The sequence below is a fragment of the Capra hircus genome, chromosome 4 (genome assembly GCF_001704415.2).
Source record: "Capra hircus breed San Clemente chromosome 4, ASM170441v1, whole genome shotgun sequence".
Taxonomy (NCBI): Eukaryota; Metazoa; Chordata; class Mammalia; order Artiodactyla; family Bovidae; genus Capra; species Capra hircus.
The window spans coordinates 20,873,549-20,893,800 of record NC_030811.1 but is presented as its reverse complement, the minus strand read 5'-3'; the positions used below and the strand labels follow the sequence as shown (position 1 = coordinate 20,893,800).

General features: G+C 47.2%; 1 protein-coding gene across 1 annotated transcript in view; it reads right to left on the bottom strand.

Moving 5' to 3' along the window:
• SLC13A4 (solute carrier family 13 member 4) overlaps positions 1–20,135 on the bottom strand; it is a 43,655-nt gene extending 23,520 nt beyond the window's left edge. Inside the window, exons 1-2 of the mRNA XM_005679505.3 lie at positions 19,401–20,135; positions 13,128–13,256 (exon numbers count right to left, since the gene is read on the bottom strand). Of these exons, the coding sequence (XP_005679562.3) occupies positions 13,128–13,256; positions 19,401–19,715 (444 nt within the window). The 5' untranslated portion in view covers positions 19,716–20,135. The remainder of the gene's footprint in view (positions 1–13,127; positions 13,257–19,400) is intronic.

The window sequence follows — 20,252 nt, the reverse complement described above, 5'->3', positions numbered from 1 at the left end:
AACACCCATTATGAATATGATTTCAAAAAATAAACATTAACAATTCTATCCTGTGAGTGAAGTGAAAGTCAGTCAGTCGTGTCCGGCTCTTTACGACCATATGGACTATACAGTCCATGGAATTCTCCGGGCCAGAATACAGCCTATCCCTTCTCCAGGGGATCTTCCCAACCCAGGGATTGAACCCAGGTCTCCCTCATTGCAGGTTGATTCTTTGCCAGCTGATCCACAAGGGAAGCCCAAGAATACTGGAGTGGGTAGCCTATCCCTTCTCCAGCACATCTTCCTGACCCAGGAATCAAACCGGGGTCTCCTGCAATGCAGGCAGATTCTTTACCAACTGAGTTATGTCCTTAAAAATTATGAAAATAACCCTGGGTCTGTCCACTAATCTTATTTTCTTTAGCCTTTTATAAAACTATATTCATTTTCTTATTAGAAAAACACCTGTTCACTATGGAAAACTTTAAAATATAGAAAACTTAAATATAAAATTACCCTCAATCTTACTACTGTTAATACTGTGGTATATTTTCTTCAATTTTTAATGTCTATATAGATACATAATTGGATTTACATAGTATGTGCTGGCTTTTATCCTCCGTTTTTTCATTTCACATTGTACTTTGATCATTTTCTTTTGAGACTTAAATTTACTGGAAAAATCCATGCTCCTGGCAGCATGAAGTACTATAGAATTTACTTAGCCATTTTCCTTTTGTTGAATATTTAAATTAATTTCTTTTCTTTCTTTGCTACAATGGAACAAAGAATAATTTTCTGCTTAAATCATTAAGCTTATATGAATGTGATTATTTCCTTAAGATAGAGTTCTTGAAGGTGTCTTTATAACTTGCCAAATAATTACAAAGTTCCAAAGGGTCCCAAAATTATAATAGTGCAAGGGATGTCCTACACTGTATCCATTTTTGTTTGTTTCTGAACCATTTGAAGGTTACATACATTTTTGGCCCTAAGTATTTCAGTGTTTATTTCCTAAGATTAGAGGTTTTCTCTCAAACAACCATAGTACCAGTTGCAGCTTCTCCTTGCATTTTAATAATGAGAAAATTGAGACTGAGTCCTGTTCAAAGATGTTTCCTATGTTTGGGGTCCAGGATCATCTCTTCATTGATCCCCTCCCTTGGAATATTCTCTTCTTATCTCTGCTTTGATGAGACTTCAAAGCCAGTTCAGGCCTGGTGCCCCCCAGAAAACCTTCTGTGTGCCTCTAGCCTCTGGCTCCAGAACATTCCTTGTGGGTCCTATTAACTCCACACGCATCACAGAGCACACAGGGCAATGCTTAAATCGTTGCTTCATGCTTGCCCTGTTTATTTATCTTTTTATGTGTACCTTGCTTGTCTCTTCGGAGAAGGCAATGGCACCCCACTCCAGTATTCTTGCCTGGAAAATCCCATGGACGGAGGAGCCTGGTAGGCTGCAGTCCATGGGGTCGCTAAGAGTCGGACACGACTGAGCGACTTCACTTTCACTTTTCATTTTCATGCATTGGAGAAGGAAATGGCAACCCACTCCAGTGTTCTTGCCTGGAGAATCCTAGGGATGGGGGAGCCTGGTGGGCTGCTGTCTATGGGGTCACACAGAGTCGGACACGACTGAAGTGACTTAGCAGCAGCAGTCAGTTAATTCTCTTAACTGAATTCTAGGCTGCAAAAGGCCAAAGAACATGTTTCTATATCTCTTAACACCTAATAGGATAAATTGCAAAAGTAGACACTCAGTAAATACTGAGTCACATACAAGAGAGTTGTTCCCAACAATGGGACCATGATATAAACTGAAAGGAAAAGATATAGAAAAGTTGAACTCCTAACTTAGAAACCCTCTTAAAGTGAGAAAACAATAACACTTCTGACTGCAAGAAAAATCAAAACTGAACAGGGAAGGAAATGCAGATATAGTCAATTCTGTGATGTTTGAAGTAGATGGAATTTACATAACCATAGTGTTGAAATTTGATTATTGAATCATATGCCTGTACTGAGAGATGGAGGAGAATTGGGTGATGTAAGAGTACAAAATCCTCATTGACTATAATCAGAAGACAACTGATAATGTCTAAAAGTGATAACAATTAATATGTGCATGTTAAGTCGCTTCAGTCGTGTCCAACTCTTTGTGATCCTGTGGACTGTAGCCTACCAGGTTCCTCTGTCCATGGGATTCTTCAGGCAAGAATACTGGAATGGGTTGCTATGCCTTCCTCCAGGGGATCTTCCCGACCCAGGGATCGAACCCACCTCTTTTATGTCTCCTGCTTTGGCAGGCAGGTTCTTTACCATTAGCGCCACCCAGGAAGCTACAATTAAAATAGGAAAGTCATATAGGACTGTGGCACTTAATACCAGAAGCAGCGATTAGGAAAGTTAAGTTTTTGGCTCTGGGTTGGGGGAGGTCTGTGGAAGAGACAGCTATTTTTTTTATTATGATCTTTTTCAGTATTATTTGATTTTTTAACCCTGCTAGGAGCACTTTGGTAAGATAAGAGCTGCTCCAGAAGGCAGCCTGCTCCATTTCCCTCTTCTCTCTTGTTCCCCCCATGGAGATTTCCTTGTGTCTGACTGATGAGTGCTGTGCTGCAGAAGGACCGTCTTTCCTCTCTGACCATTTGCTGGAAGAAAAGCCCTGTGCTTCTGGTTAACCCAGCCCTTGTGGACACTGTCACTAATTCTCCGGGAGGACAGAGAAGCTCTGCTGAGCTTGTGACTCGGGAGGAGAGTGCCCTCTGGGAGGGGCAGGGAGTGCTTGGACCCTGACGGTGGGTGGAGGTGCTGCCCCCTCGCGGGAGGTAGGAGCACTGCTGGGAAGGCCAGGGGGTGCTGAACTGGACCTTCCTCAGGGCCCGCTCATGGTCCCAGGCAGCTGAGAGGCAGCTTGAAGGTGGAATCAGTGTTTCCCTTTCCTCTGTTGATCAAGGAGGGAGACCTGCAGAAGGTCTGAGACACCGCTAGACCTGGGCGACGGTCCCCCACCGGCCCCATGACTCATGGCCCTCTGTGAAGCTTCTAAAGACTCAGTGTTGGGAATGCATGTAAGAATTAAAGATTTTAAAATTTAAAAAAATAAAAAATAAAAATAAATAAATAAATAAATGTAACTTACACAAAAAAAAAAAAGACTCAGTGCGGCCAGGGTTACTTTCCGAGAGGACCGACAGACAGACAGCCTTTCCATTTTCTGCCTCTTTGGCACAAATCCTAATAGAACTCCAGTTTGTGATGGCCTTTCAGGAGGCTCAGAGCCTGCACAATCGGTGGGGCTACTTTCTCTGGGTTCCTCTCAAAAGGGAGGAGAAAGGAATCAACCTGTGTAGAGTGCCTTCTGCATACCAGGAATGTTGTATTTTGCGTTCGCTTTCTCATTTAAGGTGAGGAAACAGACCCAAAGAGGTTAGGGAAGACGTTCCAGGGCCCCCGATGTGAGGGGTGGAGTCGAGATATCAATCCAGGTCCCTCTGAATCTAAAGCTACCATGCGACATGCCTTTCATGGCAGCCAGCTGGAAACCACTCATCTAATTCAACCCCAGGGGAAATTCTTGGTCCCCCAGACAGCATGGGCCAGCCCAGGTTCCTTATCTTTATTCACAATCACAGTCCTGACGCTGGCCCCAAATACCTGGGCCTGGTCCAATGGCAGCCCCAGGCTCAGCTTTAGCGGGATAGTTGTTAGTTGTTTAGAAAACAACTGTGCTGTTTTCTCATGTGGTGTTCGGTGGGCTCAGGTCTGTTCAGACATTCCCCTCTCCACTGTGAGTGATGCCACGTGCTTGGTGATTTAGCCTGGGTGTGGTCTGTGATTATGAGATGGTGCGTCAAGTGGGGAAGAGCGAGGGCTCTGGAGTCAGCCAGGACTTGGATGTGTGACCCTGGGCAAGTTATTCAACCTCTCTGGGCTTCATTTCTCTCATCTAAAAAAATAAATGAGGACTCTATGACTCCCAGTCTTTGGTAAAGCTGTTGTGAAGATGAAATGACACGTGCAAACCAGCTAGCCTGGCCCGCCACCTTGACAGCTGGGGTTCCTGGTGGTTCTCCTGTTACTCGGTGGTCCCGCAGTCCAGGTCTATGGACACTGGCACACAGAGAAGGCTGAGGCACAATAAATAAAACCCTGTCTGGTGGTGGTGTCAGTTAGTTTTCTAGCCTGCTGATTTTTCTTTTACAATAAAACCTTGGTTATTCAGAACCCCTCTGGGAGTTCCAGGATTCTTAAGGATTAATCATTTTCTAAAATGTGTTGCATCCTCACATTTGCCATGAGCCTTCCTTTCCCCACTATCTAATTTCCAAGACTAATATTCTGTGAATTGGGAAACTAGATAACGGAAATCGTCAGAACTATTTGCAAAGAAAAATTAGATTCTAAGATGAGAGCTCCTCCTATGGCTAGAGTGCGTGGATTCATGACATTTATGTTGGCAGTGTTACTGCCTTACTGCTTTTCTGCTCTGTGGTTTTTCTCGGTGTGCCAAAACCCTGGGCTTGGAGAGCAGAGGTATTTCCGGACAGTGCTTAAGAAGAGATGGGCTCAAAGAGACAGCTTTGAAAAGGTGGAGCAGAGGATAGCAAGCTCAGGTTCTGGAGTTAAGATGACCTGGGTTCAAATGCCTGCACCCACAGATGGTCTGGGACCAAACATTGAACCCAGATACCCTCATCACTCTGTGTAGTAATACCCAACACTTTGAAACCATCATATGTGTGCCTTAAGTAAAATGATGCAGGAAAGGCCTGGCATATAGGAAGTCCTCAGAAAAGGCCCATTATTATTGTTAAATGAAGTAAAAAGATGAAATGCTTCAAGATGAGATTCAGGGTCAGGAATCAGGTATGCCAGCATGACCATGTAGAGGAAGAAATGAAATAAGAAGGAGCAAGGTGGATTTCAAAGAAAAAGATTCTTCCAAACTTTCTTAAGTGAAGGGTGAGGACATCTCTAGAGTTTTCTAACCCAGCCTGGACTGAGAGGTACAAAGACCTAAGTGGTGAGCAGTGCAGTCTACTAATGAACTAGTTCATTGTTAGTGAATTGCAGGTGACATCTCTTAGTGATGAGCTTTTAAAAACATCATTCTCTTTGGATTGGGATTATTTATTGCTCTCTAGATATGTCAGGTTTTAATTGTTTTTAGAAAGTTGTTGCTGTTGTTTTTTAATAGGAAGAGGGCAGTTGTGGCTTTAATCATAGCAGTCTGAGGAGAACAGACTGGATGTTGATCTTGGTTCGGTGCTTTTCTCACTAAGAACATCATCAAGGGCATCGTCAGGAAGAAAGACAGAGATGGACCAACCAATCATTCGAGAAGATGAGCTGGGCACTCTGATGCGCACTTTCTCACTCAGAAAGCTTTTAACATCCTCCAACTCCCCATGAGGCAGGTACTTCTATTGTTCTGATTTTCCAGGTGAGTAAAATGGTTACAGTTTAGAGAGGTTACAGGGAAAGAAAAGAATGTTGCCCATTCCAGTTCTATAAGGATCAAGCCCTTAGCTCCTGCAGTCATGCACCCTGAGGGGAATGCAGGATGGAGAAAAACAGGAAGCCTCTGTACTTTGGGTATTGGCCCTAAATAGTTAAGATGGGTATCTAAGGAATCATTTCAATGGCTCCAGATTCTTATATCTTCTCATAAATAGAAAAGCACTAAAATCATTAACTGGAGATGTCTGTTGTGATTAGCAGTAGTCTTCTGATGTTTGACTACATGTTTTTTTTTTTTTTCCCAGAAAAATAAATTCATATATTTCCTGGCTCCTGCCTCAGCTCTTTGGAGCAGTTTCTCAGTAACCCAGCCTGTCTCCCAGGCCATAGTCCTCAGTAAGGTACCCAAATAAAACTTAACTTGCAACTTTTATTTCAGCCAACACACAATTTGCTCAAGACTAGGTAGTGACAACACTGGATTCAAACTCAGATCTTCCTTGCTCCCATCTTGGACCCTGACCCTACCATGTTGCCACTGTCCCTGCTTATGGTGGTGACAGCCAGAGCCTGGCCAGATGTGTGGATCTGACTGTGTCCTGACACGGGCACGGGTGGCATTGCATGGGTACTGTCAGAAATGCAGCTGCTCAGCACCCTGCTGTTGGCTGCGCACACCCAGGCTCTCCTTGCAGGTCGGCTGGGGGTGAGCCTTGTCACATATCGGGAAGGTGGCAGTCCCCCAGAAGATCGGTGGTGGTCGCTGGAGATGGGCCTATATTGAGGCTCTTTTCGTTCATCTGAACAATTTGCAGTGAGTCCAGGATGGGATCCTGGGCAGGTCCCCCTCAGCACTGAGCTAAGCCCATCAGAGCTAGAGACTTCACGGCATCATCCCAACCACCTCCCTGGCAAAGAAGCTATGTCCAGTGTAGCTGCCTCTCTGCCCTTCCCTGGGGGCAGGAATGCTGATTCTACTGGTTAAGTCTGTGCAAGCTCAGACACCCTCCTAACCACCTGTCTGTATTCCCTGAGGACAGAGGTGTGCAAACTACTCGCTGCCCCTGAAACCTCAGGGGCTGCTGTGGGAATGGGGTGGCCACAAGCTGTTGCAGCGGGCCCAGGTGGCCAGGGCTCTGAGCCCTCATGACCAATCAGAGTAGGACTTCCTCTTCCATCAGTTTCATATATTGATTCTCCTAAGATTTAGTTTCAAGAAAAGGTTTCGTTACTTAAAAAAAACATGCTTTGCAAACCTCACCCTGCTGCTGCTGCTGCTAAGTCACTTCAGTCGTGTCCGACTCTGTGCGACCCTATAGACGGCAGCCTACCTGGATCCCCCATCCCTGGGATTCTCCAGACAAGAATACCGGAGTGGGTTGCCATTTCCTTCTCCAATGCATGAAAGTGAAAAGTGAAAGTGAAGTTGCTCAGTCGTGTCCGACTCTGCGCGATCCCATGGACTGCAGCCTATCAGGCTCCTTTGCCCATGGGATTTTCCAGGCAAGAGTACTGGAGTGGGTTGCCATTGCCTTCTCCGAAACCCTATCTTAGGGAAGGCTAGAGCAGAGAGACCCAGATGGATGCTGACCTGGCCAGAAGTCAGCCCAACTCCTGCAGAGCTTAGAAGTGCAGACTTACCAGGTGCCCCTAGTTTCTGCTGTTGCTGTGGAAACACTGGCTTGGCCTCAAAGGGCTGCAAGATCTGTAGGTTCCTGGGTTTTGGGCCCCCCTTGTGGCCTGGGCATGGGCTCAGCTCTGGGCTGTGTCTGAATGGCTGTGGGTGATGGGCATCTGATAAACAGATGCTCAGTTTATCCTCACAGGCTTGTATATGTTGGGGGGGAGGGAATAGGGTGGGAGGTCAAGGGGGCGGGGTGTCAGCCTCTATAGTAAGCAGAGGCCAGAAAGGCAGAGTAGAGAGTGGCATATGAAATGCCCCCAGATTTAAACAAACAGTCAGGGTCTGGGCACCGGTCAGGAATTGGTGGGTCGGAAAGATCAGAAGCCAATAGGGAAGCAGATTTCAGGATATCAGACTCTAGCATCACTTGGCTGTAGAGGCTGTTTTGTTTTTACAGCTGGAGCTGCCTTGCCTCTTCTCTGGCCCTGGCAGGAGCTAGAATCTAAATGGGAGTTGCTAGAGGCCTGCAGTGTAGGCCACTGAGACAGCAGAGGGCGTGTGTGTGTGTGTGTGTGTGTGTGTGTGTGTGTGTGTGTGTGTGTGTGTGTGTGTCTGTGTGTGTGTGTGTCTGTGTGTCTGTGTGTGTGTGTCTGTGTGTGTGTGTGTGTGTCTGTGTGTGTGTGTGTGTGTGTGTGTGTGTGCATGCACATGTGTTTGGTGGGTAGATAGAGAGCAGGTGTAATCACTACCAGAAATAGTTTCTGACCCTGGGCACTCCTGAGACTCTTTCCAAGCTTCAGTATTCAAACTATGCCATTTAGTTCCCCAGAGTACCCCTGGGCCCCCATCTCTATGCCATTCTCCTATAAACAGTGACTCTCAGCTCACTTGATTGACACAGGTACTGTTCTCGGCTACAGTAATACATTAGAAGGGCTTAGAGGACTTTCAAGGCAGATATGATGATAGTAACGAGAGTCACAATGCAAGCAAAGCAAGCAAAAACATGCCAAAAAACAAATCTGAAATACAGAACTGAGCTCTGGGCACCAGCAAAGGGGAGCAGTGGCTGGGTGCTTACAAGCTTGAGAGAATCCTAAAGTCAGAGGGCCCTTAGAGCCCAGGCCCTCCCCCAGGGAATGGCGTCTACCTCTAATGTCCCTGATTCAGTCAGCCAGCTTGTGCCTCTAGGGACAGGAACAACAGGACCACATGGGGTCCCCACTTCAGAGTCTTCCCTCTCAAAGAGGGGAATCTCCCTTATGCTGCTTTGCCTCTGGTTCTGGTTTGGCCCCTCTGAGCTTGGTGTGTTGGGCTGCACAAGCCAGGAATCATGCCCTTCTCGAGGCCTCTCTTCCTTTCTCATGTGACTCAGCTAGATTTTAGACATCTCGGGTACCCACCTCTGAATGAGCAACTTATCCAGAATTTACTGCCTTGTACAGCGAACATAACAGTCACTTATAGAGGATTAAGAGATAGGCTCCTCTGACCACAGGATTTCCCAGGCAGGAATACTGAAGTGGGTTGCCATTTCCCTCCTCCATGGTTTTTCCTGACCCAGGGATCAAACCAGGGTCTCCTGTACTGCAAGCGGATTCTTTACCGACTGTGCCACCAGGGAAGCCCATTAAGAGGCACAGTGCGTGTAAAGGACCTCTGCACTTTGGCAGCCACCTTGGATGGAAAGCTTACACCGAGGCTGTACTCAGCTGAAAGCCAGGTTCTTTTTCACGCAAGCTGCTGACACTCATCCTTATTAAACTTCATTTTGCCAGTCCCAGTCCATTGCCTCTTCCTGGCAGCGTTGATTCTGTCACTGTGCATTAGCTGGTCCATCCAGCTCTGCGTCATCTGCAATCCCAGTAATATGCCTTTCATATTTTCATTTGTGTTCTCTCTCCAGCACGATGCCAACATGTTATGAAAGATCCTTTAAGTGCAGCTATTCAACCAGTACTCAAGCTACTCAACCGTGCTATTATCCAGCCCACATGGGCTCCGCTGATTGAGAAATTTTTATCCCTGGAAATACTGAAGGCTCCAAAGAAAAAGTTAATTTATGTTCAGCAACTTCTGTTTAAAAGACCAGGGAAATTGTAAAGCTTTATGGAAAGACTTCAATCAAAGAGCAGTCAGTATACATTTTGGGCACTTGATAATCAAGGGTAAATTTCACTTATCTAGAACATTCTCTCATGGGAAATTGTGTAAATCCTCTGCAATGCCAATAATAGTGGCATACTGCATAGAGTCTTCTGTGTTACTCCATGTGGTTTATACTTTCTCTCTACTAGACTAGAATAGAAACTTCTCAAGGTCAGGAGCCATTTCTGTCTCTTTTCAGCACCTGAGTTCAGCTGAGAGAGGACAATCTAAGCTTTGCACAGTGACCTCTTAACCTGCAGACTGACAATCCATCACTGTAAAATTTAGCCACTTATATGCACACATCCAGCCCCAGTGGGAAACCCAAAGCATTAGCTATGAGATTCAAGAAGGCAAAAATATATTTCGCTTTCATTTTTTATCACCTGCAAGGTATCTGTAACATCCCACAGTGCACACAGTAAGTATAGCACTCAGAAAAAATATTTTTCTGAATGTTGACTGAATAACCCAAGAGACAGAAGCCACAGATTCAGGGTCACACTGATCCTATTCACTCGCCTTCCTTCACATGGAGAGTACACTACTGACACACACCATCAGGAACACTGCAGTGGAGAAACATTAACTGAGGCTGGCGTGAGAGTAGACCAGATGAAAAAGACATCATAAATCCTAGAAGGGCTGAAGCTGGGTGGCGAGAGGACATAGAAGGTGCGCAGCTGGGTGGAGAGACGATACGTCTATGGCAAGGTTTTAATCTGATGCTCTCCTGTACCATTTAAGGGACAGATGAACCCATTTGCACAGATGAACCCATTTGCAGGGCAGGAGTAGAGACACATGTAGAGAATGGACATTTGCACACAGTGAGGGAAGAGAGTATAGCATTAACGTATATACACTGCCATGTGTAAAGGAGATAGCCAGTGGGAAGCTACTGCAAACCACAGGGAACTCAGCGCGGTGCCCTGTGACGACCTGGAGGGGTGGGAGGGAGGTTCAAGGGGGAGGAGATATATATATACACACATGTATGTTGTTATTTGCATACATTGCTGTTGTTGTACAGCAGAAACTAACTCAACGTTGTAAGGCAATTATACTCCAACTAAAAAAATCAAAGGACAAAGATATCAGGGCGGTCCCAAAGGAAGGGACCAACGCATTTAGTGTTAGAAAGGTTTTGGAAAGGCTTCATCCAACAGGGTAACTGCCTAGGATTTTAAAAGCTTAAAGGATTGGGGAGAACTTTCTGAGGTGGAAGGGTGGCCTGAGTCCTGGCAAGGGGCTGGGAAAGCGCAGGTGGGTTTAGGGAGTGACAAATGGATGCTGTATCTGAAGAGGGGGGTTCCTGTAGACCCCCATCTCATTTTTCCCAGAAAGCTAAAGTACGTGCTGGTATAGGAGATAAGTCAACGGCTGAGGAATAGATATGTTCTCTTGTCTGCAAAGTCAACAGGCTCACACAGGGTTATCACCCATGTCCTGTACCCAATTGGCATTTCCTTTAATCTGAGTTTAAAAGGCTAGCTAAACAGATTATATTTGGTCTAAACTGCACCCTGGAGCCCAGCTGTTAAATATCATCACCAACCAAAGCCACTTTATCAGGCCAATGGGGTAGAATTTTTCACCTCAAATGATAAAATTGGCTCCCTGGCTCTTCCAGTGTTTTCCATCTCTAGCTCCAGCAATAACAACACCTAATCTCTCCCCAGACAGTCTCCTTTTTCTCCTTACAAAGTGCCATTGCCTTTGAAAACAACTGCCTCCCTAGACTTCTTATGGGTTGAGCCTTCCTACCAGTGCGGTGGGCAGACCCTAGGATGAATTGTTGCCTAGCAACATCCCTAGTGTGTGGAGGGGCTGATTGGCCCACCAGTCTGTAGGATCCTGCTGCAGGAAGCCCTTGGAGAAATAGAGACATCATCTGTTTTAAGGTTGCAGCATGCTGTTGGCTTTTGGGCTGCCTGTAGTGAAATACAAAGATATTAGTTTTTAAATGAATAGTTAGCTCACTTTTAAAATGTTACTCAAGTTCTTTCTGTAACTTTTTTCTCTGCTCTCTACTTTCACCTTCCGACACACTGGCTTTTTTTTTTTTTTGATTCATTGGCTTTTGCTGTCACAATTTTGAAGAGAAACCTGGCAGACAAGTTCATACTTTTCTCTTAAGAAAAGTAATATTGACGCTTGTTCTTTTAGGCATGCATATAGACCTGAACTACCTCCTCTCTTTCCACAAAGGAAGGGGGGCAATTGGAGAGACTGGCTAGTGCTTCAGGTCCCAGGTGAGTTTTATGTGGGTCCCAGGATACTGGCGTTAGACCCATTTCAGGAATCAAAGCACTGCTGAGCGTTTGGGGGATCGTATCCTTTTTGGAGAGTCTGAAGCTGTTACAACTACTAAATGCCAACCAACCAACAAACTAATGTACTAACCATCCCTAAACCAAAATGTTGCAAACCAAAAAGAGCCAAATAAAAACTGGCCAGTTGAGTCCATCCCGTAGAAGGACATGTTAGTTTGTAGTCAGGTACAGCAATTAGTTGCTCTGTTCTGTCTGACTCTTCATGACCCCATGTACTGTAGCCCACCAGGCTCCTCTGTCCATGGAATTTTTTAGGCAAGGATACTGGAGTGGGTTGCCATTCCCTTCTCCAGGGGATCTTCCTGACCCAGAGATTGAACCCAGGTCTCCTACAGGATGTGACTAACTGCAATTAGAGGGAGCCTAATTTTATCTTTGGACTTCACAAAAAGTTGTTATTCATGGTTAAGGCATCCTATGGACCCAGGTTCATTATTCCTTCCTCATATCACACAAGTGAAGAGTTATACAGTTCTTAGCAGTAACTCATCATGAAGCTATGTAGTACTTAATGGGGTATTTTTCTGACTGTACAGTAAGCAAGTACATAGCCTGAAATCTAATAGGTATGAGTGTGAATCCAATTCTGCTGTTTCCTACTATGTGATCTTAACTCTGAACATCTTTCCTCATTCTGTAGAATGGAAATATTAAATGTCTATCTGGTAGAGCTCTTGGGAGTATTAACTAATACAGTACTTCTGGGATTGTGCCTGAGTCTTAGCAGGCATTCAAACAATAGGTCCCTTTCCTCTTTTCTTCTGAGCCTCTGTCCTTAACTAACCTCTACATTCAATCTTCTTCAGAAACCCTAAGCAGGGACCAGGTGCTATAACGAGATAGTCCAAATGGAACCAGGTGTTAATGAATGAGGACCGTTCTTCATCTTGCTCTTGGTGTCTGGCTGTGATATTCTTCTTTCCTATTTGTGGGAGGCTTAACTGTTTGCCTTCAAATTTGGCACCACTCTGGGCTTCCTGTTGACAATTTCTGTCAGAATGCCAGAGAGAGTGAACAGAGGGCAGACTCTAGGTAGACAGCAGTCAAGGAAAGAATATGCAGTAATCCTGAGTTGGGGAAGAAGGGGGAGACATGTTTTTTAGAGGAACTGAATGAAGACATTGTCAGGCCTCAGGGAAACATGGTAAGTTTCTCTGTCGGCAAGCATTTATTGAGCCCCTGCTCCACAGAGGCTCAACTTTATCATGAGATTCCAAAGACCCGAGACCTGACTCCTCTTTTGAGTGTTTAGAGTCTAAAGGGAAAATTGAAAGACAGAGAAAGGAATAGGGAGCAATCTGGTTGAATGTGCCAATCACATGCTTCCTAAAGGTTTTCAGGTTGAAGGAGCATTTGGATCCAAAAGGCTTCCTGAAAGTGGCAGTTCAAGGGAGATGCAGGTCATGGGTTGAAGGAAAGGGATCCAGAAGAGCAGGTGCAAAGGCTTAGTGCTAATGGGTTGGTCCAGAGGGTGAAAGAAGCCCCTCCTCAATGCTCTGTGACTCTCCCTTCACCTCCAGCCCTCTCTCACTGGCCTGGCAGGGACCAGGCAGGGGCCACCAGTGGTCTAACCTCGCTGGATCGCAGGACTCCGAAGAGCGGGTAGAGGAAGGCAGGCACCAGGGCTGCAGCTCCAAGAGGCACTGCCTCGGACACCCAGTACACGGCGGTCACAGCCAGCACATAAGCACATGAGGCCTCCTGCAAGGGGGGGAGAGCGGGTGGTTAGAGACAGCGTCGCCACCGAGAGTCCAAAGGAGAGCCGGGGCAGAGGCAGCGGTCACACAGACGTCAACACGGGCGCTGGCACACAGCCCTGGGGGTGGGTGCAAAGCTGGACTTGGCAGAGGAGTGTGCTGGATTGTTGTTGTTTAGTCACTAAGTAATGTCCGATTCTTTATGACCCCATGGACTGTAGCCCGCCAGCCCCCTCTGTCCATGAGATTTCCCAGGCAAGAATACTGGAGTGGGTTGCCATTTTTCCCTCCAGAGGATCTTTCCGACTCAGGGATCGAACCTGCATCTCCTGCACTGTCAGGTGGATTCTTTACCAATGAGCCTCCAGGGAAGCAGTTTGGTGGGCAAGTGCCATCATATTATGGTGGGTGAAGGTATGGCTGCTTCTTGGGGAGATTGATGTCTGGCACGTGGTTTGCATGGGTTTGCAACAGGGAGGCCCCTGGACAGTCATGCTGTCACGGCTCTATTGGTCCCTGAAACTGAGCAGGGTAGGGACAGAAATTAACTGCAGTGTCCAGATCCAAGATCATATATCATAAAGGTATATCGTATATCATAAAGGAGTTCATACGCAATATTTTGGTGTCAAGTTGATCAGATGCTAGAAGTTCTTAGGGGTGGCTGAAGGCGGAGATCGATTTGTGTAACTGGTTCACATGTGAATTCTGAAACTGGGCCATTTGAAGCTGGATCACTCCTGGCTGGGGGGTGAGGGTGGGGCTGGGAACTGTCCTGTGCCTTGTAAACCCTTTAGCAGCACCCTTGGCCTCCGCCCACTAGATGTCAGCAGCACCTCCCCAGTTGTGACAACCAAAAATGTGTGTCCATGGGGTGTTCCAGGCAAGAATACTGGAGTGGGTTGCCATGCCCTCCCCCAGGAGATCCTCCTGACCCCGACTGAACCTGTGTCTCCTGCATTGCAGGTGGACTCTTTACTGCTGAGCCACCAGGGAAACCGAAAAATGCCTCTGGACATTCCAGATGTCCCTTGGCAGTGGGAGAAGGGGGGAATTGTCCTTGTTGAGAACCAGTGCCCTAACCAGTCTGGGACTTTATTATGCTTGACTGATACGCATGGAAACATCCTCCTGACAAAAGGGAATAAGACTGCTCTCTGCCTGGAAGGGAGGGCCTGGAAATTCACCAGGGTTTTTCCCAGCCCACCTGCTTTGTTATTTGAACAGCCTTGGGGTGCACATAATAATAATAATAATAATAATAATAATAATAATAAAGTATAATGTTCTTATAAAAAAAATTAGAGCTCCAGTGAGGCTGGTTGCCAGTAATGGTGCTGATTAATAGTGGTGGGAAAGGTTTCTGTCTAAAGGCCTTAACCATGGACTCTGGAGGGCCCTGAGTAGAAGATCCAAGCAGGCTGTGGATTCCTCTGTTTATACCTAGTTCTAAACCATCTGGGCTCAAGTCTGACCTCCCCTGAGGCTGGCTGGCGATCAAGGAACCTGATAAACCTTGTTCTGTTTATCTCTCCCTTGGGTTCAGAACAAGTGTCCTCAGACTCTTACACAAAAGTTACAAAAGGTCGCTGTGATCAGTGAGGGGCGTCAGGGGAGATTAATCCAGCCTGGCTGGATGGGACCTTGCTCCCTCCTGATATGCATGGATTAGAGGGCTGGGGTTTGAGAAATGGGAACTGGGCCCAGCAATTGTTGACTGGGGCTCCCACTGAGGTTTCCTCTGGGGCCAGAATTCAGAGAGAAGTTAAAACTTTTGGAAATGCTGATAAGACAACACAACTAATACTGGCGGGGGCGGGGGAAGAAAAGGCTCCCTTTGAAAAAGATTGCAACTTAGAGACATGCTCCCTTTATTGCAGAAATAAAAATACCTAAAGGGGTTCAAAGTTCTTCAGCCCACCTGAGCTCACTCATTCCCATTTCCTTTCTGGGAAAGAAACGGAATGGCAGGTGTTGATTCTAGTTGATGAAAAGGAGATAGAATGTCTTTCTCTCTCTGAGAAGCCCTTATTCCTCCTGAAGAAACTTCAGTTCTTATGCCTTCATCATTACAGGTCTAGGAATGAAGCAGGGGGTGGGGGGGCGGGGCGGCATGCAGAGAGAGAAAGCATGCGAAAGTGCCATTTCCTTCTACCACGCACCATTTTGGTTTGAATTAGGAGAATTTAGATAAGCCAAGGTAAACTTTTTGATTGTAACTACAGTTAGGAATTAGAACAGGTTACTGGAGGAAGTGACCAAGCCACCTTCATTCAGCAGTATTAAGAACAGGATAAACTGCCATCTTTTTTTTTTTTTTCTTTTTTAAGATCTCACGGCACGTGGGATCTTACTTCCCCAACCAGAGATCAAACATGTGCCCCCCTGCATTGGAATCAAGGAGTCTTAATCACTGGCCCATGAGGGAAGTTTCTCCTGCCATCAATTTTTAAAAATAGCTTTTTGTTTTTATTTTCTATGTATTTTTATATTCATATTCACGAGCTTTTTCTCCTTTTGCACTCAGTCACCCAGTCGTGTCCGACTCTTTGCTACCCCGTGGACTATAGCCCACCAGGCTCCTCCGTCCATGGGATTCTCCAGGCAAGAATACTGGAGTTGCCACATCCTCCTCCAGGGGATCTTCCGGACCCAGGGATTGAGCCCATGTCTCCTGCATTGGCAGGCGGGTTCTTTACCACTAGTGCTGTCCTGCCCGGCTTCAGTGTCCCAATGGGATAAAAGTTATGTCCAGCTCCCAGACTAAATTCTCAAAAGCCCTTGCAATCATTTATGACACCAAATAACCAGACCTCAAGCTCTCCTGCCATCATTTTTATCTGAACTTTCCTTAGAGTTTTCTAACTTTCATTAGAAGAATGGGTAAAGGACCACCTTCAGATAACCTTTCCATTTCACACTCAGTTCACTCATGGAATTCACATAAATTTCCTTTTGCTTCTTCTCAACCATTTCAAAATTCAGCAAGAAAGCTTATATGCTATAACCCAGAACACTCTGTGTGTCCCTGCATCTGGTCTGGGGTCCGGCAGGTTACTCAGTCCGTGTTGGGTGAACTGAACTGGGCTTCTCTGCTGGCTAGCAGGTCTCTCTTATCTGCTGAAGAAAATGTTCTGGAAGCCCCCGCCCCTTATCACTGCCCCTGGTCAGCAAGTATGTATTGGTATGTATTCACGCAGTGCCTTTAAGAGAGTGTTGTCAGTTCTTCTTGGCTCCTGTTAACAAACAAGGGAGTGAGTTCAAAAGTGGCGTCTCCCCACAGCAGACACTTCCTGACTCTGCTGCCAACTGGTGCTTGCATCTGCTCCTTTCCCCACAGTTCGACCACCTTGATGAAACCCCACTGGAAGGAGCTTGAGGTCTGGTTATTTGGTGTCATAAATGATTGCAAGGGCTTTTGAGAATTTAGTCTGGGAGTTGGGTATAACTTTTATCCCACTGGGACACTGAAGCCGGGCTTAGTTATGGATGCACCCCCCGGCCCCCGCTTCCTCTTCTGTCATACGGGGGTCTGAGTCTGGGCCTCTGGTGCTAGAGAGCTGGGCAAGAAAAGCAGGGAGGTCCTTCTAATCCTTTCCGAAATGTAGCTGTGGCTTGTCCTTTGGAAGGACCATGAGAACTGCAGGCCAGGACCTTCTGCCTAGGTCACTCCTCTCAGCTCCAGCCCAGGGAAAACAAGGCCGTTTAGGAATCTCAAGGATTAAATATCAGAATGTAAGTGTGAGGCAAGGGGGCTGAAGTGACGGGGCCAGTTTCTGTGGTGGCTTGTGCCAGCTGTGGGTGCTGTGACCACATCCTCTATGATGTGCCTCCTCCTTGCAGAGAGAGGTAGTGTCTTACCAACACTGTCACCCACGGAGGATTCGTTGCCGCGGGCCACGCAGGAGCGAGTGGCAAGCAGGCTGTATTCACCTCTGAGGGCTTGGTCCACCCGGGTTCCACCCAGCGGTCCCAAGGGTTGTAGGGGGTCCGAATCATCTACCCTCCCCAACCCCATTAACACAGACTGGGAAGCTCTGCTCTTATTTAACCCCTTAGTCGTATCTCACTCTTTGCGACCCCATGGACTGTAGCCCACCAGTCTCCTCTGTCCAGGCAACAATACTGGAGTGGGTTGCCACTCCCTTCTCCAGTGGATCTTCCTGGACCAGGGATCGAACTCGTGTCTCCTGCATTGGCAGGTGGATTCTTTACCAATGGACCACCAGGGAAGCCCACTTTCTCAAGGTACTGATTCTCAGCTGGGGGTGATTTTGGCCCCCGGGGATGTTGTAAGCATCTGGAAGCATCTCTCCATCACAATGGCGGGGGCTGCACTGGCACCTAAGCACCTACCAGGCAGCGACCAGGAATGCTGCTGAACGTTCTACAGTTCAGCATGGTCCTTCCCTTGTGACAGAGAATTTTCTCTCCCCTCCACCCTCCACCAAATGTCACCAGTGAGGCTGTCCCTTCCCTAAGGTGAAACTCAGTTGGACAGAAGGCGATAAGTCAGTGAAGGACATAAGTGCCTCTTGATCTTAGTGAGTCTATCTTTAAAAACCTATTCAAAAATTATGTATAGACCCCAACAGAGCAGAGGCTCACCTTTCCTTCCATTTCTCTTCTCTTTTCTCCCCCCACAACATCGCTTTTCTGTCAAAATTTATGGATGATTTTGCCTACTTCAATAATTTGTTTTTCTGTTCTTTTTCTTCTCATGGGTTCTTCTCACTAGGCATTGTTAACCGAGAAGCTCAAAGACAGGCTCCCAGAATGAAATGGCAATGCCTCTCTGCAGTCATGGTCCCCAGACAGAGCTGACTTAGGAAACTTGCAGGGGGTGGGGGTGCTTGATGCTGCCATGGAGAAGAGTGGGTGCCACTTGGTTGGCATTCCCTAAATCCATCTGACATTGAGTAAAACAAAACAACAACATGGACAGAAATGAAAATCACCCTATTGGGGACAAAGCCAAAAGCAGACAAGTATATCGGCCAGGAAAACTGTCAGCACCAATCACTGTCTGCTAATCCCAGCCCGGCTTTCATCAGCTTGGCACTCTGAGGTATTTGTTCTACTGAAGACTTAAACCAGTTTGTTTTTAAGAAACAGTCCTAATCCCCTCTAACTTTATAATTACTTTTGGTTACTAAGTTACTCAGGGAGCTGAATGGAAAGACAGCCCTTCCCCTCCCACAAACATGATTAACCTTTCTTGGCTTATTTTTCCTAAAGTCTCAAGGGTAGTGCCAGCTAGGGGAAGGGGTAAAGACACTGGGAGGAGAAGAAGGACAAGGAGGAAGAGAGGGAACACAAGGAGGGGAGAGGAGGAGGGAAGCAGGAGGAGGGATGGGGAGGAGAGGAGGGGGAGGAGGAGAAAAGGAGCCAGAGGAAAGAAAGAAAGGGAAGCTCTGCGTCTTCGGCTCACACCAACCTGGACAAAAAAATTGGGTCACTGTCTAGAGTTGGGGGCTCTTACTCTTTCTTTAAAACGAGTCATTTGTTGTCTCTCCTTCCACCGCTCAGAGAAGGAAACAGAGAGGATACAGATAATCAAAGGGCCATATGCATGGGGCCAGGGCAGGCAGCCAAGTTCCACCTTCAACTTAAAGTTCAGGAGGAACTTATTAACAGTTTCCAGTTGTGGTTATCAGAGCCTACTGTGGGTCACCCGCGGACCCTGGCTCGATGGACGAGAGCCCGGCTGGGGACTGCTCCCAGCACACCGCAGGCTGGGGTCCACAGTCCCCTCCCTCCCCGCCCCCTCCTCTATGGGGAGGTCTTCCTGCATGTCCAGTCTCTCTCCCATGCCATGGCCACATGTTGACTCTTGGCAAACACCACTGCCCAGAGCATCCTTATCGGTGTCCACCTGGACCAAAGACGGGTCGCTTCAGCCACTGACCCACCCCCCTTCTTATCTCACTCCCGGTTGGGGGCCGTAAGGCTGGGGTAACTGGGGATTGAAAATGGCAGTTTTGGGGCAGAAAGCATGTGAGCCTCCTCCAGGAAAGCATTTCCACTTCTTGACACCGACAGAAGAGCATGCTGAACTTTGCACTGAGCGCCCCTCTTCCCTCCAGCGACCTCCCCTCTGACCTCCCAGCTGACCCACTGGCCTCGGGAGGGGACGGCCGGTACTCACGCTGCTGGGGTAGAGCATGGGCAGGGGCAGCAGCAGGAGCGGCACGAGGATGACGAGCAGCAGCTTCCTGGCTCCGAGAAGTCCCTTCAGCAAGCCCATCCTGGACCTCCGCCCCTTGGAGCCCGCGCCAGCCAAGTGCTGTGCTGCTTGGCGACGCTCGCCTCCGTCCAGAAAGACTTCTCCAACCTTTCTCGGCTTCCAAGAGTCCTCTTTCGTTTTATGGGCAGAACAGGAGGGCAGGTAGAGCCCCTGTCTACACCAAAAGCCGGGCACCTCGCCTCCGGTTTTAGGTGGGATTGGTGAGCATAGCCTCATGCCCAGCAAAAAGAAAGTGGGAAAGCATGATCCACGGGAACATAGTGGCTCGTTCCCTTTGCTAGATCAGTAATGAAGTCACTTTATTCTACAGCTCAGCAAAAGCCCCCTTAATCGATCAAGAGTACACCTCTGCTGCAGCTGTCTGGCCTCGAAGTCATTTAAAAGCTTCAAAAAAATAAAAGATGCCAAGAGTCTGTGGCGCCCTCCATCATTCTTCTTCTCACTGATGGCCTGCTTTGTGCAGTACCATCTTCACTTTCTACCTCTGCCGGCTGTGCCCCCTTCCCTTAAAAAGTCTAGTCGTCCCCGCCCCCCTTCCCTTAAAACAAACCCCCAGGGTTGTCAGCAGAGCATGCTGGTCTCTTCTCCCAGGACCTGGCACCTTAACTCTGTTCAGACTTCTTTCCTTCTAATTGGTTTCCCATTATAAATTTGCCTTGAGCCTGGGCCTCCAGAGCAGGAAAAAAAAAAAAAAAAAAAAAAAGTCCCCAAGACATTCCTTTTTTCGTCACGGGACAAAATCCTGCTGGAGGC